The sequence below is a fragment of the Phascolarctos cinereus genome, unplaced genomic scaffold (genome assembly GCF_003287225.1).
Source record: "Phascolarctos cinereus isolate Bilbo 61053 unplaced genomic scaffold, phaCin_HiC Scaffold_3;HRSCAF=262, whole genome shotgun sequence".
Lineage (NCBI taxonomy): Eukaryota > Metazoa > Chordata > Mammalia > Diprotodontia > Phascolarctidae > Phascolarctos > Phascolarctos cinereus.
The window spans coordinates 131,632,472-131,659,548 of record NW_027555736.1 but is presented as its reverse complement, the minus strand read 5'-3'; the positions used below and the strand labels follow the sequence as shown (position 1 = coordinate 131,659,548).

Below are 27,077 nucleotides of genomic sequence, written 5' to 3'. Positions count from 1 at the left end.
TTTATTCACTACCCTATTTTGTGATAGTCGGGCCATTTCTAGTTTTTCTCTCTTATAAATGTAGCTCTCATGAAGATACATATACATGCATACTCACATACATATGTGTGCACATACATGTACATACACTTGTATTATACATAATAGATTGGAGGCCTGAGTGTTTTATTGTTGCCCTTAAGATATCCATATTTAAAGACGTAGAGAAAAACCTCTGATCAATTAGATTCTTTGTATCTAACTTACAGAATGATAGTGCTGAGAATTGAATGAAATGGAATGACGTATTAAGGTTCTGAGCAACACTAGTGGAGGTGATACCAGTGCTGTCAAAATGACAGTTCTATCTAATTTGTCCCTTTCTCTCCACTGACATTGCTGCCACCTTCCTTTAGGCCTTCATCGCTTCTCACCTGGATCATTATAATAGCCTTCAAGTTGGTCTTCCTGCTTCTAGTCTCTTCCGTCTCTAATCAGTCCCTTGTTTCTTGCATACTTCGATAGTTCTGTGATCTCATTATTATAAATACTTCCTTCAGTAGTTCAGACCTCAACCCATTCATACCTTTTCAGAAGAAGTCCTGTGGGCTTCTTGACTAGGCCCACCCCTATGTCTTCTGTATGGTTTCCACCTAGAGTACTGGAGTGGGGGGGGCTTCTTCTATGTCTCTTGACATTGTATGGGTGGTAGTAGTGAAGCACTTGGGCTGTCCATGAGTTATCCCTTTGGTAACATGTTGAGTTGTTGGTGGTGGTGTTTAAGAGAAGAAAGAGCCAAGAAAGGAAGGAAATATGCATTTATTAAGTGCTTACTATGTGCCAGGCACTGTGCTAAGCACTTTACAAATATCATCTCATTTGATCCAACAAATCTGAGAGGTAGGTGCTATTATTATCACCCTCATTTTACAGTTTGCAGAGAAAATTGAAGCAGGACCGAGTTACTTGTCTTGTCTAGGATCACCGAGCTGGTGAATGTTTGCAGCTGAATTTGACCTGAGGTCTTTCTGACTCTAGACCCAGTTCTCTATACATTGTACCACCTGACTGCCTCTAAAACTTCATGAATTTCCACATCATCCTTGCATGGGAGCCATGCTAATTTTCTTTGGTATTCCAATTTTAGCATATGTAGTATATAATTATTATATACATATAAACATACATATTTACATATGCAGCCAAACCAAATCAAAGATATTTCTAAGGTTTTGAGCTTTAGTTACTGGATATGAATGGTGGTACCCTTGTGGTAAATAGGAACTTTGGGAAGTCTCAGTTTGGGAGATGGCATATTGAATTCAGATTTGGACATGTTGACTTTGAGATACTAGAGGGCTATTCAAGGAGAGATACCTAGCAGAGATCTGGTAATGTGAGGCTGGAGTATGTATGTATGTATGTATGTATGTGTATGTGTGTGTGTATATATAATATGAATCATTGGTATAGAAATTATAAACTCGTGGATCTGGATAAAATCACCCAGATAGAGATTATATGGAAAGAAATGAAAAGAAATGGACCCAGGGTCCTCTGTGTAGATGATTGGGGTAGGGAGAGAAGAATGGCAGGGCTAGTGGGGAGCTGACTACTATTGGTCCTGTGTATTGAAAGAATGAGAGGAGTGCCAGCACTAACAATGCTTATTGGTTGATTGAAGAGGGTGGCAAAGGAGGAGTGATCTTTAGGAGAAAACTAAGTTTAGTGAGTGACAAGTTGGAAAGAGTGTAAGAGAAGTCTAGGTTGTGAGTAACTTTGTCAACAATTTGTATGTGCATGAACGTCTGTGTATGTGTGTGCCCAGAACATAATAGGTGCTTAATAAATGCTGACTAGTTGGAGGCATTTCCAGTGGGCTCAGTGAAAGAAAATAACAGAGGTGGCCAGGTATTAGAGAGTTATCATATTGAGCTGGATTGTAATGAGAGTTGGAAAGGTAGCAAGGGAAAGGCAGTTTTATCTATGTGGGAAGTAATTTTGAACCATAAGGATTAGAACACGAAAATCAATCAATAAACATTTATTAAGTGCTTCCTATATGCCAGAAAAAGCAAAAACAGTGTCTGCCCTCAAGGAACTTATAGTCTAATGAAGATAACACGCATATGAGGAGGTATATATGAAATATATACAGAGCAGATGAAAAGTCATGTTAGAGAAGTCACTAGCTTCTTATAGGGTTGTAAGAAGTTCTACCAGGCCGAGTACAGCATCCTATTAATATACCATCATGGATTCATGATCTCGTTGCTCTGAGTACTCCTTCTGTTACTACAAATTACTCTCTATCCACACCTTCTCATCCTATGTAATTTTTGTCCAAGCCTTTCTATAAGTTCTCTATAGGTAGCCAACACACATAGGTGGTATGTAGTAGAAACTTAAGTATTTATTGGAATAAATTAAATAAAATTGAAATATTTAGCGAAATAATTTTTCCTTGTTGATCAGAGTCATGAACCTTTTGTCTTTGAAAGTTGTGTTGCTCTGCTTTACCAAGTCTCTGTCCAACCTTCATGACCCAAGTTAAAATTATATCCTTTTGGAAGTCTTCCTAGATTAGTCCCACTCCATGCTCCTCAGTCCTTTCCTTCACATTTTCTCTCATTCTTAAGTGTTCAGTTTGTAAGGTACTGCTTCACCCTTGTTCATTCATTGTTTACAATGTTCATGTGCACGTTTGATCTCAACTAGATTATAAACTCCCAGAGGGCAGGGATCATACCTACTAAATCTTTTCTATTTCACCATGATGTCAACTGAAGGACTCTTTATCTGCATAGTTTTTTTGCTAAATAAATGCTGATTAGCTAACCGCAGGGGAGAAAAGCAGAACAATGGAGACAGTGGGAATGTACATGCAGAGAGAGCTAAGATGCAGCAGAAATAAAAATCAAAAGGCAAGGTCAAACAAATATGATTCCCTGTTTAAAGCCTTCATCCCAGCAAACAGCTTCCAGAACTCTTTTTGGTGACCAAGCATAACGCTCACACTTCAAATAGCTGTTAATTTATTTACAATTCTTGGTAATTATACGTCATGTACCCTGTTAGCAAACAAGCAGGGAATCAAAAAATATTTTTCCCCTGGAAAAAACATGCAAGTTGTGGGCCTGAAATGACGACAGCCAAGCCAAACTTTAAGCAGTTATACAAACTACTGTGCAGCTGCTTTGCCTTCTTATTGACTGGCATTGGGCTGTTGGGGTTACAGGGGCAGCGTGATTGGAGCTTCATAAGGAGATCAGCTAGACTTCCTTGAAATACTGATTTTTAAGGGCGAGTGTTAGGAACCAGATTGGTGTAGCAGGAGGGTGGGGGCTGGGGTGATTGGTGGGTTGGCTGCATCAGTGACCCCACCAGAAAAAGGAAAGGATAAAGAAGGGGAAGGGGAAGGGGAAGGCAACTGTGTGCCGGGCACCGTGCTAAGAGTTTTACGAATATTTTCTCATTTGATCCTTCAAGTTGAAAGGGGGAAGACCTTTCGGAATCACAGAAAATTAGAGCTAGAAGGGACCTGAGAGACAATTGATTTCCACTCCTTCATTTTATGGATGAAGATACTGATGCTTCCTTTGAAGGCTAATGCTGCAAGTCTAGTACTCTGTCTTTTGCATTGGGCCTTTGGTTGGTTTTTTTTTTTACTGTTCTAGCACAGGGGGCCGGCAAGGCATCCGATGGCAGAGACATCAGGGGCTGGGAACCTGGGCTCATCCCTGTCCTTTACTTGTCCTTGCAGTTTGCCCTGGGACCATTGCTCTGGGGATATTTGTCTTCCTTAGCACAGTGCCTGCTACAGGCACTTAAATGTTTATTGATTGGTGTTCTTAATTGGAGAATTAGGCTACCTAGAACTTCTTTTCATCTTTTTCCTAATCACAAACCCACCTTTGGCTCCATTCCAGGGTTTCTCATTTTCTTCCCACCCCTCACTATTCCCCCTAACTCCAATAGGAAATAAATACATAACAAAATCAGGTATGAAACAAATAAGTTTTATTCCCACACAGAAATGGGAATACTAATCAATAAAGAATTAAGGAATAATTAGAATGGAATTCCATAACTTAAGGCTAGTGTAGTCGGTTGAGAGGCTAATATTGAAGGGTTTTGTTGGAACAATTTAAAAGCATATTTTAAATTTATAATAAAGCAAGTATTACCCTAACATAGTGCAATAAAAAAGATGATTGCACATGAAACTGCAAACCTACTATGCACAACTTGCTTTTCTTTTCAAACATGCAACAAAATTATCAGGTAAATTTCTTTTTTTTTCTTCCCTTCTCTTTTCTTTTTAAAGGGTGCTAATTAGCCATTTTACATCCACTGAGCCCAGGTTGATCCACGCCAAGTGGACTCTTATTTCTAATGGTTTCTCTTTCTTTTTGGGTGACTCATTGATTTCTGCTTCATAGTTAACTCCTCTGCTGCTTTGGTGCCCAAGAAGAAGAAGACGCCAGCTGCCTTTTGGGATCATTTGTTAAGTGCCTGCTATGTGCTTAGAACTATGATACAAAGAAGGGCAAAAGAGAGTCCCTGCCTTTGAGAAACTCACAATCTCATGGGAAAGAAGGCATAAATTAAATGTGTCCCCATCCCAGACACAGATTTACATAGGAAGTCAGTGATCTCTTGGCTTGCAGCTGGATGGGGGGGGGGGTGTCTATCCCCATCCAGTTGAGGAGTCCTTGTACTTCTGAGCCAGTAGGAAGAGGAGCCCTAGGGGTAGGGCTTGGCCCATTAATGTATATCCATGGAGTTCCAGCTAAGGAGCTAGTCAAAACAATTCACCGCACAGTATGAACCCTGAATCATCATGGCTGACAGAAAGCAATCAGAGGATATCTATGCATACTCTGAATTGAGATGTTGGGGGGGTGTGGGGCAGCCCCTACATCATGCATGTCTAAAAGCAGGCCTATGTCAACCTTCCACGTGCTTGACTGGCATATTGACAGAGCATGCCCTAAGAGGGGTGTGGTATGGGAAGGGGTAGAATACTCTTGTAACTAGTAGGTACCACCCAGTTTCCAGAGAGGAATGAAAGTTATGATTGGTATTTGGGGAAATTGGAAAAAAATGGCTGAATTTCTGTTTGAGAGCTAGGATACAGCTACAGACACCACTATTTCCACAATCAGGCACTAGACGTCATGTAGATCCCTAGACCAAAAGCAATTACATTTATATAGAGTGGGTTAGTCAGACTCCATTCTGTCAGGATGAGGATGTTAAACAGGATGACAAAATTCTATTTTACATTCACTAATTCAACCTAATTTGGGGTGAGAAAGGTTATTTTAGATTAGTAAAATCCCCAATTAAATATTTTGTGGAGAATTTCAGGTACTATAATTTTTAAGCGCCTACAGTAGTTTAAACTAACTACCAACAAAGTATCTCCAAGCAGAAATCCAGCTGAACCCCTGACACAGAGCCTTCTCTGTAATTAGCAGTGTCTCTTGCCATGGGAGCAGTTAATATACTGACCTTCTTAAATTGAGTTTATTGTCTTAATAGGTTAAACATGCCTCGTACAGTTTTGTTGATCTTATTAAAGTACTTAGCAGATCTTTTTTTTCCCCCCCTGGATAATGTAATAATAAACTTCTGTTTAGTCTAGAATGAATGATAATTCATTATAAATACTAAATTAGTAGATTCCCAATTAAGGAGATTTTACTACATTGAAAAAAATTATGATCATAATTGCTTCCCCTATTGCATTTAAAAAAATAATACTAGGTAATATTCCTATAGCATATTTAAATTTGCAAAATACTATACATATATTATCTAATCTTATCCTTAACACAAACCTGTGAAGTTGGGTCTATTATTAACTCATTTTTCAAAGCCCAAGATCATTTAGCAAATATATGGCAGAATGGAGGTCTTGCTCGATCAAAGGACATTTCTTTATCCATTATGCCATGCTGTCTCTGCTCCCTTTTTTATTATTGACTTTTGATGGATACAGAATGAATGCCTTATAATTTTTAAAATATAATTTCTAGTGATTAAATAATAGACATTCAACCTGAATAGAATCATAGCATCATAGGATTCAGGGCTGGACAGAACCATCGGGATCATCTTCTATTCCATTTCCTTCAGTTTAGGAACTGAACTTTTCCTTCCTCCACACCCCAAAGTTAAATAACTTGTCTAGGGGGCGCATAGATAAAGGTGGTATTTGAAACTAGATCTTCTAACTCCTTGAAACCAGTGTTTTTTCCATTACATTTTCTGTTACTTTCTTATTTGCATAGAATGGTAGAGCTGGAAGGGACCTTTGAGATCATTTATTCCAACAGTTCTCACCTTGCCTCTTGGGATCCCGAGATCTTTTCAGAAGAAAGTCTGTGAGGTCAAAACTGTTTTCATAATAATACCAAGACATTATTTCTGTATTAAAATACTCAAACCTATTCCAACTACATATCTGTGTGAGGCCAGATTTTCCTCATACATTAGAATCAAAATGATATATCACAAGCAGATAGGAGCTGTCTTCTCTCAAGCCAGACATTAAAGAGATTTACAAAAGTTTGTAAAAACAGTGCTACTCTTCTCACCACTTTGGGGGAAAATATAGTTATTTTTTGCAAAAAAAAATCATGTTGCTACTGTTGAGCACAAAGGGACTATTATTATGTTAAAATTAATTGACAGATATATATATATATATATATATAAATCCTTTGGGTTCTCCATAATTTTTAATAATGTAAAGAGGACCTGAGACCAAAGAGTTTGTAAACCATTTGCTTATCTAGTTTAATTACTTCATTGAGGATAGTATGCTGGGCCCAGAGTCAGGAAGCCCTGAGTTCAGATGTGACCTCATACATTTACTGGCTGTGTGACCCTGGGCAAGTAATCCAACCACTCTCTCTCTGCCTCAGTTTCCTCAACTTTAAAATGAGGGTAATGGATTTTAGTGAATTGCAAGCCTTACATGACTCAACGGTGTGCTAAAAAGCTAAGGTGAGCTTAGTCATATAAAGAGGGAAAGGGGAGTTCCACTTTACCCTGCAATATTCTCTTTAGTCCTGAGCACCTCATTTTGAGAATTATATTGACAATTTGGAAGGTATCCAGAGGAGCAACCAGGATGATGAAGTATTTCAAGATCATGAGGTGAATTGAAGGAATTAGGGATGTTTAATCTGGAGAAGAGAAGACTGGGGAGGAGGATATTATAATTGTCTTTAAGTATTAGCCACTGGGGGCAGCTAGGAGCACCAGCCATGGAGTCAGGAGGACCTGAGTTCAAATGTGACCTCAGACACATAACACTCACTAGCTGTGTGAGTCTGGGCAAGTCACTTAACCCTGATTGCCTCACCAAAAAAAAAAAGTGTAAGACATGTGGGAGAAGGATTACACCTATCTGCTCGATTCTCAGAGATATTTAAATAGAAGTTTACAAACCAGAAAGCACTGTATTAGTGCTAGTTGTTATGATTAACATTATTATTATCAATATCATTTTTAGGCAGAACTATGACAAATGGAGGTGAGGGAAACCTTTGTAACTGGGCTGCTTCTGGGCAGTAATTCACTCTCCCTCACTAGTGGTGTTTAAGCGAAGACACATGTTGGGGAATATTGTAGAGGGGATTCCTGTCTGGGTAGAGGGTCCAAGATGACCCCTGGGGTTCCTTTAAACTCTGTGATTCAGAAATTAAATCTGAAAAGTTGTCCTTGTACTTAGAGGCAGCCACTCTTGATACTCGCTACCCTTTGAGTCTCTTTGTGGTATCACCATAGAACAAATAACAATTTAGAGCATCTTGCATTACAACTTTTTTTCAAGAACTATACCACAGCTATTACCAGCACCTCTGGAACAAGGTACTCTCTTTTCTTCCCCTCTTCACAACATATTATATCAGTTGGTAAAGAGAAGGTGAGAGTGAGTAGGTAAATACAATTTGTTTGGTTGAATCCTAGACTTGTAGGATCTTGTGAAAAATTCTGCTTTGCAAGAAGAAAAAAGGCCCCAATAACACAATGAAACGGATATAAGTGCTGTAAAACAGATGTTTCTTGGCATCATGGCAGAGAGGTACATAAGTTCACTTGGTATCTGGGAATGTGTTTTCCTTTAAGGAAGATATCTGTATAGAAATGGTAGCCCGAGTAATTTGATGTGACAGTTGCTATGTCAACTGGCGTATTTTTCCCCTCCCCTTAAATTATTGAATAGCTTAGTAAATGTTGCATAAAAGTCATGCAATTCCTTGGAATGTGTTTATGTGCTGTCGTCTGCCAGAAATTTTTTAGTTTTCTTCCCTACGTGCATTTTACTTTTGGGAAGATGTCATGTCACTTTTGTTTTAGCTGTGTTCCTTTTTTTTTTTTTACTAGTTACATAGTTCTTGAATTTGTCATGGAGCAGCAGCAGCTTTTGTTTTGGGTGAGTCTTACAGTTGAGGCAAGGGGTGAATTGATCAGTAAGGCAGAGGAGAAAGAACACATTGGATTTGCAGTCAGAGCATGGAGGTTTGAATCTGGATTGTGCTGCTTACTTGTGGGTGACACTGGGGAAATCACAGAATCTCCCTTAGCCTGTAAAATGAAGGGTTGGACTGAAATGATTTTGGGGGTTCCCATTTAGCTCTAAATCCTATGGTCCTATTTCTTGAGCACTTACTACATTCCTAGCACTATGTTTGATGCTAAGAATGTTCAGAAGAGGCATAAACACAGCATCTGTCCACAGAGAGCTTTTAATCTAGTTAGGGAGACAAATCAAATTCATGAAACAAGTAGAAAAGAAGATAATATGGAGGAACACTTGGCATCCTTCAAATTGAGGTCTACTAAATTGGTGAATCTCATTCTCTATGGTGCTGAGGGACTAGGAAATAGGGTCAACATAGTGGTAACTATGTCAGCTTTTCTGAGATGGGTGAATGCTGGCTTGCAAATTATGGGAAAGGGGAATTATCATGGTCACTGACTCAGACACTAGTATCATATGGATGCAAATAATTTGAAAACCTAATTTGATCTGACATGTCACAAAGTTTAGTAACTGCTTCTGTACAAAGAGGTGGTGACTGGTTTTTTAGTTTTTCTCTTTGTAGGCAGCTGGTCCCTGAAACCAGCTCTGAAGAGGCCACTGAATCACTCAAAAAATGCTTCAGTTTTGTCTTAGTATGTTTTTAAATATCCAGAGAAAAAAGAAGTTTTTGCTCGTTTAAGGAGCCTTACATCAGAGGTAGGTTAAATAAAAAAGTTTGCTGAGCTGGTTAGGCTAATTAGATAACAGTGTATATTGATTCTTTGGGGGAAAAGAAGAAAAACCCTCATAATAAAAGATTGAGTTCAATTTGGACCAAGAAGTGAGTGACATAGTTGCCTGAACAACCTTTTCCTGATTGAGAAAGAAAATATATAGCTAACAAGAGATATGGGAACATTGTGCCAGATTTTGGGGTTTTTTTGAGACTTTTTACAGCAATTAATGAGAGAGAAGAGCTTTGATGTAGCCAAAAGCTAGTACAATTGAACACTGGTAAAGTGGGGCAGCTAGGTAGCACCATAGTGCACAGAGCACTGGACCTGGAGTCAGGAAGACTTGAGTTCAAATTTGGCCTCAGACACTTAGTAGCTGTGTAACTCTGGGCAAGTCACTTAAGCTCTGTTTGCCTCAGTTTCCTCAGCTATAAACTGGGAATAATAATAACATCTACTTCACAGGATTATTGGGAAGATCACATGAGATAATACTTGTACAAGTGCTTGGCTCAGTGTCAGGCAAATAGTTGTCTTTACATAAGTGCTTTTCTGGTTCTAGAGTCAGAAGATTTGTGTTCACACCTTCCTCTGAGGCTGCCAGAGTGACCTTAGGTATGTCTTTTAACCCACATGTTTCAGTTCCTTCATTTTAATTTAACTTTTGTAAATGTTTTCCTTAATTTATTATGAACTCAACAATCATCAACAACCACAAATATTACAATATGCAAAGGACAAAAAAGAAGATTGTATATGAAATTGTGAGTTTCTGTTGAGTATAGTTTATTTGGAATAGTATATAGTAAATTTAACAAGGTAGTAAAAAACTATATGTCAGTAGGTTGCAAAGATGGTACCAATGCACATTGGTAGATGGAGTTTCCTCATGTGGAGGTGGGGACCACCTCTACTTCTGCCCTATGGTCCTCTCTTCTGATTTGTGAGTCTGGACCATCATTTTATGGGGTACCCAGGCCATGTTGACTTCAATACTGGCTTCATCCCTCACTCTACCAAGATTCTTATTTCCTTGGAAATAATCTTCTCATCGTGAAGATGCCTTCACCCTTCAGTCTTCTTTTTCTGATTCGTGGTCCCTAGCCCATACCATTACCTCATGAAGTACCCAGACCATACTCACTTCGCTCCCAGCTATGTTATTCACGCCATACTTTTCTACCCCCTCCATAGAAGCCTTGAACCTATGCAGTTCCCCTTTCCCTTTTCCAGCTTCCTGTTATGTCAGTCAATCAATAAGTATTTATTGGCTAACTGACTGCTGTCTTCTTCTGTTAGAATGTAAGTTCCTTGCCATTTTTGCTGTTTTTATATCTCTTGGTGATTAGCACAGTGTTTTTATCACATAGTAAATACTTAATAAATACTTCATCTATCTATTTATTTATACCAGTGAAGTTATGGGTTTAGACTAGTGGTATCAAACTCAAATAGAAATGGGGGGGGCATTAAGCTGCACATTAGGATCCCTGAGGGCCTCATATTGACTTAGAAAACAACACATTCCTTGAATATTCCTTTTAATTAGGTATATTTTTTTTCTTTTGCTTTGTCTGAGATCCTGATTGCTACCTTTGCCGTTTTTACTTTAACTATAGTAGATTGTGTTTCAGCCTCTTATTTTAACTATTTGTATGTCTTTCTGTTTGAAGATTATCTTTTGTAAACAACATATTGTTGTATTCTGATTTCTAATCTATTCTGCTGTCTGCTTCCATTTTATGAACGAGTTCATCCCATTTACATTTACAGTTATGATTGCTAACTGTGTATTTTCCTTCATCCTATTCCCTTCTATTTATCCTTCTCTTTTTTCCCACCCTATCTCCTCCTTTAATCTACCATCCCTCTTAACCCCTCTTTTCTCTTAGCAGCTTCCTTTTCTACTTCTCTGTTGGGTAAAATGATTTTCTATATCCAGCTGTGTGTATATAAATATATATACACACATACATATATATGTGTATTGTTCCCTCTTTGAACCCATTCCGATTACCCTCTCCCCCTATTTTCCCCTCTGTTATAAAAACTCTACCTTATGTCCTCTTTTAAATGAGATAATTTTTCCTATTCTTCTCCCTTCTCCTTTCTCCCAGTTCACCACTCTTTCTCAACCTTCCATTCTTTTTTGGAGACCATTCCAACATAATAGACTCACACCCATGCTTTTTGTCTATGTAGACTACTTTTAAAAGCCCTAATAATAGTAAAGTTCTTAGCAGTTGCACATATCATCTTCCCATATATTTAACTTTAAGTTCCTTATGATTTCTCTTTCATGTTTACTTTTTATGCTTCTCTTGAGTCTTGTGTTTGAATGTCAGATTTTCTATTCAGCTCAGGCTGTTTCATCAGGAATGCTTGAAAGTCTTGTATTTCATTAAATATCCATTTTCTTCCTCTGTAGGATTGTACTCAACTTTGTTGGATAGTTTATTCTTGATTGTAATCCTAGCTCCCTTGTCTTCTGGAATATCATATTCCAAGCCTTCCACTCCTCTAAGTTGGTAACTTCTAAGTCTTATGTGATCCTGACTGGCCCATGGTATTTTAACTGTTTCTTTCCAGCTAGGTTTTTTTTTTTTATTTTCCCTTTGACCTGGGAGCTCTGGAATTTGGCTATAATATTCCTGGGAGTTTTCTTTTTGGGATCTCTTTCAGGAGATGATCAGTGAATTCTTTTATTTTATACTTTTGTCTTCTGGTTCTATGCTATCTGGGCAGTTTTCCTTTATAATTTATTAAAATATGCTGTGCTCTTTTTTTGATCATGGCTTTGAGGTAGTCTGATAATTCTTAAATAATCTCTCCTTGATCTGTTTTCCAGGTCAATTGTTTTTCTTTCTTTCTTTTCTCTTTCTTTCTTTTTTTTGGATATAAAGAGCAAGTGGTTAGTACTTAATTCATAACAACATATATTTCACAGTAATAGCCCCAAATCCTTTAACCCTGTTCATAGGATCATTCAATGGACTTAATTTCCATTCTTTAATCAACATTGGTCCAGTTCTCTGAGTTTGATTCAGGTTTTCCATATGCTTATTCCATATTTCAAAATGCTAAGAATCCATGATTTTGTTGGTGTGAGTCCCCCTTGCCATAGAGCAGAATACTATAGGAAATAAGACATGATACAGTGGTACTACCAGGTATATTGTAGAAGTATAATATGAAAAGCACTGAGTACTAATGTTGAGTTAGAGGAGGGAGAGAGAATTTCCAGGTTTGTGTTTCACCATTTCTTGGAATCACAAATCATCAGTTCTAAAAGGGATTTTAGAGATCACCTAGAACAATCCCCTCATTTTTCTGATGAGGAGAACCTCAGGCCTGGAGAGGTACAGTGACTTGTCTGAGGTACCACAGCTAATTAGCATCAAAAGCAGGTTTTTAAGCCCAATTCTTTTGTGTCTAATATTGCTAACTGCTAAAGTGCATGCCTCAAAATATTATTTATCTTAGTCCCTGACTTCAGGTATATTAGAATCTCATGGAATATGACTAGTTCATATCCTTACATATGAAAAAGAAGAAAAACAGTAGAAACAATATATAGTGAAGTGTTAATTAAAATATAATTGAGGGGGCAGCTAGGTGGCACAGTGGATAGAGTACCAGCCTTGGAGTCAGGAGGACATGAGTTCAAATTTGACCTCAGACACTTAACACTTACTAGCTGCATGACCCTGGGCAAGTGACTTAACCCTGATTGCCTCCCCCCCCAAAAAAAAGCAAAAAAATATATAATTGAGTACCAGGGTATATGAATAGTAAGTGCCGTAGAAAGTCAAGGAAGGAAGAGATGGAGTCAACTAGAATTATTAGGGAAAGCTTCCAGAAGATGGAGAATTTGACCTGGATCTTGAAAGACTGACAGAATTTGGTCAGGCAGGTAGGAGAGAAGAAGGTCATTATTCGCATTTGAACCATCATAAGCCAAGGCATGGTGGTGAGACTGAGCAGAAGATGAGACTGACCTATAGTCTCCCAACTCCAGGCATTTTCATTGGCTGTCACCCATGCCTGGAATTCTCATCCTTCGCAACACTACTTCCTAGCTTCCCTGGCTTCCTTCTATGTGAAGCATTTCCAGTCTCCCTTAATTCTAATACCTTCCCTCCATTGATTATTTCCAACTTATCTTATACATAGCTTGGTTTTACAGAATTATTTTCATGTTGTCACCTTTATTAGACTGTGAACTCCTTGAAAACAGGGATTATCTTTTGTTTTTCTTTGTATCTCAAGCACTTAGCACAGTGAGTCTCTTTGGCCAAATTATTCATAGAGAAATTAAATAATAAAAGTGAACATGGTAATACATCACTTCATAATGTCAACATGTCCTAGCCACCGGATGGGCATGTATATATGTGGTTCATCGTGTTTTTCTAGTCATAATGATAGACTTGCTCTAAGCCATCTACACAAATGGTGCCCATTTGTGAAGTAGTGGACCCAAATGAGATGTAGCATGTGACTATTGAAGAGAGTTTTCTAGCTAGCTGACATAGAGATTTAAACTATGATTTCAATTTTCCTTGTTGCCTTAAGTCTTTAATTAACTTAGACTTTCTGTTCTCTCCCTTTCTAAAGAATAATCATTAGTGATGCCTCAATAACAACATCCCATTCATTCCATACTCAAGGATTCATGTTGTTAGGCCTTGCTGATTTGAATGTGTTCAGCTGTCCAAAATACACATTGCAACCATTTTTATTCCTATTTTATCTTAATTAGGTGATATCCTTCATTGACCAAGTGTTAATGCTGTTCAAGATATTTTTTTTCCTTATTCAAGAACTGGTCTGCAGTGTGATTTATTTTGCATTTGTTCAATAAGATTGTATTTTATTTTCATCATTGTGTGTATATTAGCATGTAAGATTTGGCTTTTAAAGCAAGATAAATCTATTTTGTAACATTAATGTGTGTGACTAATGCTATCTCATGCATTTTCTATCCAAAGAAATGATTGTATTAGTAAATTGACCTTTTATTGATTCACATTAAACAGGAACATCATCATTATCATTGCTTTATAGACCTTCTATAAGCCACAGTGGGTGAAATTAAAAATTAATAAATGAAGCATTTTTATAGCACCTTCTTTTCTTCTAGAGGACATCACCCATTGTGTAACTATTCCCAGAGATTACCTAATGCACCACTGACAGATTCTTTATACCTTCTTCCCACCTTTTCTCCTACTCTCCCATGGTCCTTGCAGAAGCTACACGGGGCTGTAGAGAACTGAGGTCCATTTTATATGCCCTGAATTTTTTTAAATCACAAATTCTAAGCTAGTCACTTCCTCCTAAGGTTCCTATCATTTCTGTTCCAACAGCTAGTTTCTCTTTGCTTGTCAAGCCCAGAATCGTAATTTTTCTCTGACTGATTTTTTTCACCTTTTGAAGAATGAGGATTTTATTAAGAGAACTCAAGAATTTATTAGCCATTTTTTTTAAAAGAAGAGACTGCTTTAGGAGACGTTTAGGTAAGGTTCTCTGCCGTTGTGTTATCATGGCAACATGTTGGGTTTTATGAATTCATCCATTTCTTCTTTTAAGTCTGGTGGCATATAGTATAATCCCACTATAATGTTGCTTCTGCTTGTCCTTCCATTTAATCTTACCAGAATGTTCTTCACCATGCTTCTCTTCCACTTTGTGGCTTCCTCTACATGATTATGTCTTGTGTATATACTTCTTCACTGCTCTTGTATCTAATTTGTTCCTTTTGGATAAGGTATCTCCTTCCGTTTCCGTGTATCATGGATCATATGCCAGTCTTAATGATAGCTTAGCACAGTGCCTGGCACTATGAAGGTGCTTAAAAATGCTTGTTGATTGATTGATAAAATGGTAGACCTCGTTGGTAAATTTCCTTACATCAAGATCTCATGTTCACTTTATTTAGAATGTGTTCTACAGGTTTTTGGGCATAGGCATCTGAGGCAGTAGATGTAGTTAGTCCTGCTCCGTTTATTGGTTATTTTCTTCTCTTAATGGACCTAGCTCTTCTTTCTATGCTACAATTACTTCTGTGGTATCTATTTTGGCATTTTTGTGGGCAATATAAGTAGGCAGTTGTCTTCCTTTCATTATGTTTTCAATTTAAAGACTCCTGATTACATTTGAAAGTCCCTAGGCGCACCCCCCCCCACATATACATACACACATATATACACACCAACACTTGTACTATGCATATATACAAATTATATATTTATAGTTATATTCATATATATAAACAATTATGTGTGTGTGTGTGTGTGTGTATATATATATATATATATAGTTTTATATATATATATTACATATACATATATGTTTTAAAAACCAAATTTTAAATTCATTATATATCCTTCTTCCTTGGCCACAAACTTGTTATTTATATAGCTTAAGCCCTGTGCTGGAAATCCAAGTCCTGTTCACAGACACCATCTTCTTAACTAGTTAATCACATCCTAAATCTGCCTCTCTCTTCTGAAACCCCCACCTTCAACTGACAGCAGTGATGAAAATTTTGCCTTTGCCTTAAGGTTTTTAGGTTTTTGCCCAGGACATCATAATGCATAGCAGCACTCTTTGGATTCCTTTTTTTGTCCTCACGTGAGTCACTGGAAGTGAGTAGTGGTTGTCAGGTTTGACAACTCCTAGGATACTTTCTGAAACATCTTGAGTAAATGTTCTTGTCAGGTCGCCATGAGTCATTGTTCAAATGTTCTTGTCAGGTCGCCATACCTGCCTCAATACCCCTCTGTACACAGGGATTCACTAGACCATTTCTTGTCACTTCATCCTTGGACTTAACCAGTACTAGATCAGGAATGGGAAACCTGCGACCTTGAGGCCACATGTGGCCTTCTAGGTCTTGAGTGTGGTCTTTTGACTGAGTCCAAGTTTTACAGAACAAATTCTCTTATTAAGGAGATTTGTTCTTTGAAGTTTAGATTCAGTCAAAGGGCCACACTTGAGGATCTAGAGGGCCACTTGTGGCCTTGAGGCCACAGGTACCCCACCCCTGAAATAGCTTTTCTTTTCTTTTCACTTATGAGCCTTCTTAATTAATTAATAAATCAATCTACAAGCATTTATTAAGCCTCTACTATCTTCCACGTGTTATGCTACAAAGACAAAAATGAAACACCACCTGCCTTGTACTCAAAGGAGATTAATGTTCTTAACAACACTTTCTATAGAAGCAAAGAATTAGAAACAAAGGAGAGCTCCAGTCTTTTGAGGAATGGCTAAACAAAGGGTGGTGAATGAATATAATGGAATATTACTGGGCTAGCAAGAAACGAAAAGAAATTCTTCATGTTATGAATAATTCAGAGAAGTATGGGAAAACCTGTAAGAATGGATGCTGGGTGAAGTAAGAAGAACTACAAAAGCAATATACACACTGTCTGTAGCGCAAATGCAGAGAACAACAAAAATAACAAGAAACTGAATGTTATGTAATTAAATGACCAAACAGCCCCGATGAAGACATGAGAAAAATGCATCTCCTTCCCATCTTTGCAAAGGTGAAGACTATGAGTGTGAAATATTTTATATTCTGTCAGGTAAAATGGCTTTCTTTCTTCCTTTTTAAAAAAAAATTTGTTTTAGCCATGTAAGGGATAGCTCTCTGGACAGGGGAAGAGATGATCAAGAAATGTACGAAAATGTACAAAAGATATAAATACAAATACAATTAAAAAAGAAACAATCCTTGTTCTCAAGGAATTTATTCTGTTTAGGAGAAATGTACACATATGAGAAAATAAAATTATAATCAAAGTAAATAGAAGGGAATAGGGGAAGAAATAGTAGCTAGGGAGGATGAGGAAAAGTCCTATGGAGGAGATGGCATTTGAACTGAATTTTGAAGGAAGAAGTAGAGGTGAGGAGAGAGTACAAATGTCATGTGTATGGTCTGACAACTAAGCCAGTTTTTCTAGAACATATTGTGTATGAAGGGAACTAATGTGTAGTAAGCTTGGAAAAAGTAGGTTGAAGAAAGAGTGAGAAAAGCTTTAAATACCAAACAGGGTTTTATTGTTTATTATAGAGGCAGGAGGAAGTCACTGGACATTCTTGAGCGTGAGAATGACACGATCAAACTTATGCAGGCAGCTAGCTGACACAGTGAATTAGAGCATTGGGCTTGGAGTCAGGAAGATCTGAATTCAAATCCAGCCTTAGTTAGACATTTACTGGCTGTGTGATCCTGCACAAGTAGCTTAACCTCTGTCTGCCTCAGTTTCTTCAAATATAAAACAGAGATAAGGCTAGACCTTACCTTCCAAAGTTGTTGCGAAGATCAGATTAGGTTTGTGAAGCACTTTGTAAATCTTAAAGCACTGTATAAATGCAAGCTACTATTATTAGGCCTTAAAATGATCACCTTTGCAATTGGAAAAGAGAGAGGTTTTGAGGCAAGGAGAATAATTAGAAGATTATTGCAGTAGTTCAAATGAGAGGTGGTAAAGGCTCGTACCAGGAAAGGGCCCAGGTGAGCAGACAGATGGGGGGCAGATTTTAGCGATGTTTTGCAGTTTAATTTGCCCAATTGCTGAATTATACCTTTGAGAAAACAGTTGAGGACAGTTTTAGAGAATAGTTCATTGGAGTCTGAAACGAGATGGAGGGGGGGTTGCAGCGTGACTTCTTGTGTTAGGAGTTTTCGTTTTGGTTTGTTATTTTAATCTGCTTTGCATTTTCTCTGTAGTTATCAGCAGTCAGCTCCCTTAGAGAACTGGGAAGTGGCTGTGTGAGGGGTAAGGGTGAGGGTGGGGAGAGATGTTATGTGCTTATTCTGTTAGCACCGGGGTGGAGAAGTTGGAGCTCCATATCTCCTTGGACACACCTGAGAAAAACTCAAGATCAAAGAGGTTGGGTGGAGCTGGCAAAAGGAGGAAAAGACTATAGAAAATACCAACTGGTGGTGATGACTGACTCTAAAAAAATGTAGATTTCAGTCCAAGCACTGAAAAATCGCTTAAAAGACCCCGCCCTATTAAAAACCTGCTCTCTGATGGTATAATGATGAAAGTGAAGAACTCAGGCTTGCCCAGGGTGTCAGTTAAGTATCTTTTGTGGGTTGTATTGTGATTTAGGTGCTTTCTTGGAAGCAGATTAGTAAGGCCGCAGGTGCTGGAAGTTGTCTCTTTTTTTTTTTTTGAACAGACCTTGAGTTTGACTCATAAATAGCATTTCATTCGATCATATAGGTCTTCAAGACCTGAGACCTGCTTCGTATATAGTATACCATGCTGCTTCTTAATGTTTAGGTAGATGGAATTGTCTTCCTCTGTGGGAGGGGGGAAGAGTACTAGATCAGGGAGTACTAGATCAGGGGTCAAAGGATCTGTGTTCAAATTCCACCCTAGCTCCTTGACCTTGGCAAGTTATTTCACCCCTCTGGGTCCCATTTCCTTGTCTGTAAGGAGTTTTTTCAGACTAGATGAGGCCTAGAAATTCTTCTAATTCTAGATCCTAGGAGTTTATAGTTTAACAATAAGGTACTAAGTATGTACTTTCCCAGAAGAGTGGCTTACAATCCATTGAATCATGTTTTCAGGACAAATTTGCCATTCATTTTTTCCCGTGAGGTACAGTTGGAAGGGACCTTAGATATGCATTCTCCTTATTTTACTGATGTGGAAACTGAGACACAAAAAGGTTAATGACTTGCCCAGAGTCACAGAACTATTAAATGTCTGGGCAGAATCCTGAGATTAAGTCCTATGCCCTATCCACCAGACCATTTATTTGTTAGCTATCTTTCCAATAGCTCTGGCTCCTTCAAATGCTTCTGTGATGGCTCTATTTGCCTGTATGTAATTTGTCTTTGTTTTTGTTTTTTTTAAGTCTTGGCTGTTTACCTGAACAAATCCTGGTGGTCCATAGAAGAGATCATCAAAACATCTGATCCTTCTAGAGAAGGTCTAATACAGGTGAGAGAGAACACATTTTTTCTCACTCTTTCTCTTGAAGGGACTTGGTGACAAAGTGAATGAAATGGATTGCTTTCTATTCATCTGGCTTCTGCTGTTTCACTCTTTAGTCATCTGACTATTTGCATAGGACTGTTTTATAATTGCGATTTGCATGTTGGGGTTTTTCAGCTTGATTTCCTTCCTGGTTGCTCCTCCCACAGGTCAAAAATAAGCAGATTTCCCGAACTATCATTGTGCAAACTCTTGCTTGCTGGCTTTGGGTTTTTGTCAAAGGAAAAATATATTCTATCATACTGGAGGGGATCATAGTAGAGGCTGGACGGAGGGTCATATCGGTCAACAAAGAAGGCTGAGGAGGAAATTACACATTAAAAATGGTGGGCTATCACCATTCAGACCCTTTGGTTCTTAGGGAACTCAGTACAAGTGACACCATGATAGCACTGTGGGGGGGAAGAGGGGGAAGCAAGGGAATTAGATGTTGCTCCTCTTGGTTGCAAAATAGGATTTCCCCCTTCCTCCCCCCATCCACTTCATTTTGGTGTGATTTTGTTGTGCTTCTTTCTGCAGGCAGGGGCAGGGGATAGATGATTTTTTTCAAAGTCCATTCCAAGGATGACACCTGAATAGAATAGCCATTTCATTCAGGTTGACTTCTGAGTTATTTTTATGGGCCAGTTTTGTTCTGGTACAGTAGTTAAAGGAAAAAAAAAACCCAACACAAACAGAGCCAGATCTTGTTTGAACTGGTTTTGTTCGAGACAAACAAGCAACAAAATTCTTGGGCATTTATGCTCATTTTAGTAACAAATTACATTTGGGGTTTGGGATTAACAAACTATTGGCCATTTCTTGTCCAAAACCTTGCACCCTTTCACTTTAGATATCCCTTCCTTTACAGGATAGATGTATTTATTCTGAATAGCTGTGTGCGTAAGTTGATTCATATTCTAAGTGCCTTTGGGAAGCTTACAATTGAAAGGAATTCTGTGATGAATCATTTGGTAACATGAATAATCAAGCCCTTGAAAGTCTGTTTTCTAAACCTGATTCTTTTAAATATTGATTTTTTTGAAAGTAGGATACACCTATACTTTGATTCTATAATTTATATACCCTATCCATAATTTCCTTTTCTATAACTACATTAAATTAGTCTTATTACCTCATAGTATGTCTCTATCAACATCTTAAATTTTCAGCCTTGAATTTTTTTTGTTTCTTATATAGCATTTTGCATATTAAGAAATTCCCCCTTAAAATCAATTATTTGATAAAGTTCCTAATCAAGAAAAAAACAGGAAACTACTATAAATTATTGGGAATCAAGGCCCATGCAGCTCCAATTCTGTAGAATGGATTGGTCAGCTATTTATACCAAAGTTCCTACAGCAAAGGAATCTATATAGCAGGTAGACTTGGGCCCATACATAAATTGATGCTTTGTCCTAGATATAACTGAGCCTAAATATAAGAACAGAGTTGTTCTCCATCATGGCATAAAGGCATCTGGAGCCAGCATTTCGCTGTCTTTAAGAAAAAAAAAGGAGGAAAGGTTTGGTTTCTTTCAAAGGACGTTGAATGTGCTGTTTATGGTATCTTAGAATAGTTTGCTCTCACCTTCAGTGAGCTAGCTTCCAGTTTAGTGGCAAGTGCAATTTTCTTTTTTTTTTTTAAAGTTATATATGATACAATACATTTCTACAACCCATAAAGGCTAAGGAAGCTATTATCTGGTATTATCCCTCACTCCTCAAAGACATACCATTAAGAAAAGGCCAAGGTAATAAATGCCTCTTTAGAAACCATAATTTACTTTTGGTCCTTTGGCATGAAAGGGATTGTATAATGATGGAAAATAGACATGACCCCAGTGCGTACTCTTATTCCAAATGGAGAATTTTTCATGTCTGATTTTTGTTTCTAGTCTCACTTGGTCTCTCCTATTTTTTTTCTTTGAAGGTCCAGTCTTTTGGGGAAAGAATTGTACTTTTTATTCTTAACTACGTTATTTTTGGAAGATTGGAGAGAAATTTGGATGATGGCATGTTTTTTTTACCTCATTCAGCTACGGAACATGCAAAAATTCTGTGGAGGAATGGAGCTGCCATTGGTTTTTATACCTTCAAGATGAAAGGTAAAATAATTAGTCACATGCTTAAGGGAGCACTGCTGACTGTGATTGGTCCTGGGTAAGAAGGCAGATCATTCTGGGTGTTTACCTGGATGATGGTCTTACAGAAATGTTACTAAGTATCCCTTTGTTCTAAAATGGATTTGGAGGAACCTTGAATATCCAACTGAATTATTAGAAAACCTATATTCCCATCAGGATGGTTATCGTGTAATCATTGAGGGTGTATAATCTTGATTCCTTTTCTCTTTAGCTCTGTTATCACTTCTGGTAGGATGAAAGGCTTCATGCCTTTGATTCTGTGAATCTGACACTTATCTGTTAGCATTTAAGATTGCAGTGAGTGTATGAATGTTATCTTTCATTATATTTCTTTTCTTTAACATTACCAATTAGCTGTCAGGAGAAAGGCTGTTACTAATACCCGACATATGATGCAAAAAAAGCTAGGGCATGCCAAAATTCATAGACATTACCTCAGAAGAGAGTTAGGCTGTGGCAAGAAGGTTAGGATGTGAGGTTCTGGCTTATTTTTAGGGACTGTGACCAGCAACAGTGTGGAACATGAGTCCTTTTCCAGATAAATTTGACAGATTAATCTTCATTTGAAAATGCTTGATCTCATAGGGTAGTTGTTTAGGTGCTTTGTCAACAAATCTTAGACCCAGCCTTTCCCAAAGCACAGCCTTTCAGATTCTGTAAAGGTTTAAGTTTCAATAAAAATAAATTTCCGCTGTGTACAACTATGGGTATAGTGTTACCTGAATTAAATCTTTCTCTAGGGTAATCTAAAGTCTGATTTTAGTTTTAAACCATGTTCACACTGTGTACACATTCTAGTTGCCCAGAACTGTATAAATCTGGCTTTCTCACCGTCCTTCCCCGGCCTTCACCATGCTATCTGTGTTTTTCCACCCAGGAAGTCATTTTAGTTAATTGTTTGCCAGGATCAACTGGAGAAGCTGGAAATCCTTATCTTTGGTTATCTTTGTTTGGTCACTCTTTTGTGTGTGTGTGTGTGTGTGTGTGTCTTGGTTACATTGATTTGACATATCCTTATCACTGGAAGAAGAGAACAAAGGAGTACGTTGGGATGGTTAAAATGGAAGAGAACACTAATGTGTTTCTTCTTTCCTGGGACCCTTATCGGCTGTCATCTCCCATCAGCTATGTTGTCGTAATTCAGGAGGATCAGTTGTGCCATGGGGCTCACTTTGATATTTTTAGTAACAGATTATCATAGACAAGCCTCTATGGGAGCTTCTGTCTATAAGAAGAGCCCTGTCCCAATGATGTGGGATTGTAAATGTTTTCATTTTGTCCCACATATGCAAACTCTGTTCACGATGGCTTTTACTGGTGTTTCCACGTTCTCCTGAAGATGATTTTCTCTGACAAAATGTAAGTTCCCAGGGAGTAGGGATTGTTTCACTCTTTGTATTTGTGTCTTCGGTGTCTAGCACAATGCCTGGCACATAATAAGTACTTGATAAAGGCTTGATGACTTTAGTGGTCTCCCTTCAGGGTTTGCTGAAGGGGAAAGGGAATCAACATTTATATAGCACTTCCTATGTGCCAGGCACACTGTGCTAAGTGCTTTTTACAAATATGATCTCCTTTGATACTCACAGCAACCCTGATAGGTAGATGCTATTGCTATTACAGTTGAAGAAACTGAGGCAAATAGAGGTTGACTTGTCTAGGGTTACATTGCTAATAAGTATTGGGGGTCGGATTTGAACTCAGGTCTTCCTGACTCCAAGTCCAGCACTCCATCCACTGTGCCATCAGCTACCTCTGCCACTGAAAGGGGCTGTTTTTAGTTTGTAGGATACATATTCTGTGCATTACTGGCAGAGCTTCCAAGTGGAGTAAAATCGTAGAATAGAATCACAGAATACAAAATAGTTCTTGAAAAGATCTTAAAGATCATCTTGTCTGGCCCCATTATTTCCCAGATCAGGAAACTAAGGAGATGACCAAAGAAAACATTTACATTTCTGCTGCTTCCATAAAGTGAATTCTGTGGATATTTAGAAACTTTCTCTGGCCATTTGAGATCTTTCTGGCTGAACAGATTCATATTATAAAGTGAAAATAATCTATTAGTAACATTCTCAGAACAAATTAAATGGGTTAATAGGCATTAACTTCCTTCAGAATTAGAGAAAGAAAACAAATACTCCCTTCATGGATTGTCTACCCAATTTTTTTCTTTTATTTTGTCTATGTATCCTGTTTCTCATTTGAAATATTTTTCAAGAATCAAAACAAAGTTGTTTTTATTGAGCTATACTATGATGAAAACATTTTTTCACATTCTATCGTTGCAGTAATTTTTTCAGAAGCCTCAGCGAAAATGCTTTACTCTTTTTTTTTGTTTAGCTATAAAGATTGGCTCTATTCTTAAGATCACAAGTTCAAGGAATAATTTCTTTAAATAACTCCGAAGATTTAATAATGTTTTTTAAAAAAGCATTTATGCATTTTAGCATTAATGCTTTTAGCATTGTATGTTGTGTGCTAATGTGACACATACATCTGTGTGTACATATATAAATGTGTAGTATACACATGTACATATATATGCAGGTATATATCCATGTATCCATATATGGATTGCTCTCTTTCACTCTCTCTCTCTCTCTCTCTCTCTCTCTGTCTCTCTCTCTCTATCTCTTTCGCCCCCTCTTTTTCTCCCTCTCTCTCTCCCCCTCTCTTCCTCCCCCTCTCTCTCCCCCTCTCTTCCCTTCAGCCCTCCCTCCCTCCTTGTGATTTTATTGGTATTTGAAACTCCAAATGAGGTAATTCATCCTACCAATACAGTTTGGAACCTTCTCTGTAATATATAATGTACTTGAAAATGAAGTGGATATAGTAGTTCTTCATGACAAGAGAGCCAAATGAACCATCTTTTCTGAATATGAAAAGTGATGGGGAAAAAAATGTGACTTTCTAATCTGATAGAGATCCTTTATTTACTACTCTGATACTAGTATTGGAAAAATAATGGGAAATACATTCCCTGTGTCTCTTTCTCTTCCTATAAGATTTAAAGAGAATGTATATTTAAAATGAATAATGGTAGAAATTAGTAGCATTAAGATGAATTAAGCCAGATATAATTTTCACATACATGCCCCACCCCCCTTAACTCAGAGAAACATTTAGTTTGACTTTAGGAGGAGTTTATAGTTAAAAAATCTGGTATAGTTACTGGTCTTTTCAAAGCCATGGTCCCAGGTTTTGATTTTTGTTATAGTTTAAGGTCAACTTGAGAGTTGCCACTTGATAAAAAAGAGGTGTAGCACCTGACTTCCTATTGAAATATTCAGTGATATAGTTAGGCCTCGATAGACTGGGCTTCATTGATTCAGAATAATTTATCTTAGGTCAGGTAGAAGTTTACCTTTTCACTGGGCTTGTGTGTAAATTGATAAGATTAATAAAGAACACAAATTGCATTTCAAGGGCCATGTTTAATGTACTTAAATGAACAGTCTCTTTGGTTTTATTTATTTATTTTTAATTTTCAACATTTGCTTTTATAAGATTTTGAATTCTAAATTCCCCCCTTCCTCCACCCCTTCCCTCCCCAAGATGGTTTGCAATCTGATATAGGCTATACATGTATGATTATATTAAACATACTTCCACATTAGTCATGTTGTGAAAGAAGAATCAGAACAAAAGGGAAAAACCATGAGAAAGAAAAAACGAAAAACAACAAAAGGAAGTGAAAATAGTATGCTTCAATCTACATTCAGACTCCATAATTCTTTCTCTGGATGAGTCTTTTGGAATTGTCTTAGATCATTGCATTGCTCTGAAGAGCTAAGTTTAACAAAGTCAATGATCACACAATGTTGCTGTTACTGTATACAGTGTTCTCCTGGTTCTGCTCACTTCACTTAGCATCAGTTCATGCAAGTCTTTGCAGGTTTTTCTGAAGTCTGCTTGCTCATCATTTCTTATAGCACAATATATTCCATTACATTCATATACCACAACTTGTTCAGCTATCCCCCAATTGATGAGCATCCCCTCAATTTCCAATTCTTTGCCACCAAAAAAGAGCTGCCGTAAATATTTTTGGACATCTGGGTCCTTTTCCTTTTTTTATGATCTCTTTGGGATACAGACCTAGTAGTGGTATTGCTGAATCAAAGGGTATGCACAGTTTTATAGTCCTTTGGGCATAGTTCCAGATTGTTCTCCAGAATGGTTGTATCAATTCACAACTCCACCAACAATGCATTAGTGTTCCAGTTTTCCTACATCTTCTCCAACATTTATCATTTTCCTGTTTTGTCATGTTGGCCAATCTGATAAGTGTGATGTGGTACCTCAGAGGTGTTTTAATTTGCATTTCTCTTATCCATGGTGATGGAGAGCATTTTTTCATATGACTATAGATAGCTGTAATTTCTTTATCTGAAAATTGCCTGTTCACATCCTTTGACCATTTATCAGCTGGGGAATGACTTTATTCTTACGGATTTGACTCAGTTCTCTATGTATTTTAGAAATGAGGCCTTTATCCTAGACACTGACTATAAAAATTAGAACAATCTTTGTAAAGATACTATTCATAATAATAAGGCATATCAATTCATGAGTATTAGCTTGGCATAGTTGATAAGAACACTGGACTTGAAGTCAGTGAGACCTGGGTTCTAATCTTGCCTCCAATATTAATATTTTCAGATCATGGACAAATAATTTAATTCCTCTGAGCTTACGACTGCTTTATCTCTATAGTCTATATCTATGGAGAGAGAGATAGACAGATAAACAAAATGGACATAGATGGTTGGATGGTGAGGAAGAGGGAAAAGCAATGTGGTTACAGAGCCAGCTTCTGAGTCATGAAGACCTGGGTTACTTTGGGCAAGTCTGTAACTTGCAGTACCCCTAAGTAACTAAGACTGTATGTCATAGAAAAAATATCAGCCTGGTTTGGTAGAGGTGGTTGCCTCCTCCAGGAATACCCTGTATCAAAGATCAGGTCTAATCCCTATTTGTCCATATACACACATATGTATACGTAATGTAAAAAAAAAAAAACAACACAGGTCTAATCCATATGTGTATACATATATACACACATGTATGTGTAATGTATATGCATAATGTGTATATGTATATATGCATACATATATTTATTTTTTTCAAGTGTTCTTTTCAATTAATCAACAAATATTTAGGTGCCTACTTGAACCTATGCTGTGACTCATTTGGAAATCTGCTTATTATCTCTCCTCCCAATTTTCTCCCCTGAATATATAGCTCTGGAGTTTAAAATCAGATTCTTTGTGCTATCCTACAGTATATGCTTATGTTCTACTAGAGATTGGTCACCAATCTTAATTATTCACTATTTAACCACTCTGTATCTCAGTTTATCCTTCTATAAAAGAGACAGATGAGCTAGAAAGCTCAGTGGATAGGGTACTGACTCTGGAGTCAGGAAGACCTGCGTTCAAATATGATCCCTAGACACTTACTAGCTGTGTGACCTTGGGCAAGTCACTTAACCTCTGTATGCCTTAATCTACTGGGGAAGGAAATGGCAAACAACTCCAGTATTCTTCCAAGAAAACCCCATGCACTGTATGGTTTGTAGGGTCACTAAGAGTCAGACACAACTGAACAACAAAAAAGAGGAAGTGTGGCATAGTGGGTAATTTCATTTTTGTTTTTATATTGCCGCT

General features: G+C 37.6%; 1 protein-coding gene across 4 annotated transcripts in view; it reads left to right on the top strand.

The window, feature by feature from the left end:
* The window catches only part of FAM169B (Protein), a 103,698-nt gene that overhangs the window by 61,070 nt on the left and 15,551 nt on the right, over positions 1-27,077 (top strand). For all 4 annotated transcript variants that reach the window (XM_020964090.2, XM_020964065.1, XM_020964082.2 and 1 more), the window contains 2 exons: positions 19,141-19,226; positions 21,192-21,366. In XM_020964090.2, coding sequence (XP_020819749.1) covers positions 19,141-19,226; positions 21,192-21,366 — 261 coding nt within the window. The remainder of the gene's footprint in view (positions 1-19,140; positions 19,227-21,191; positions 21,367-27,077) is intronic.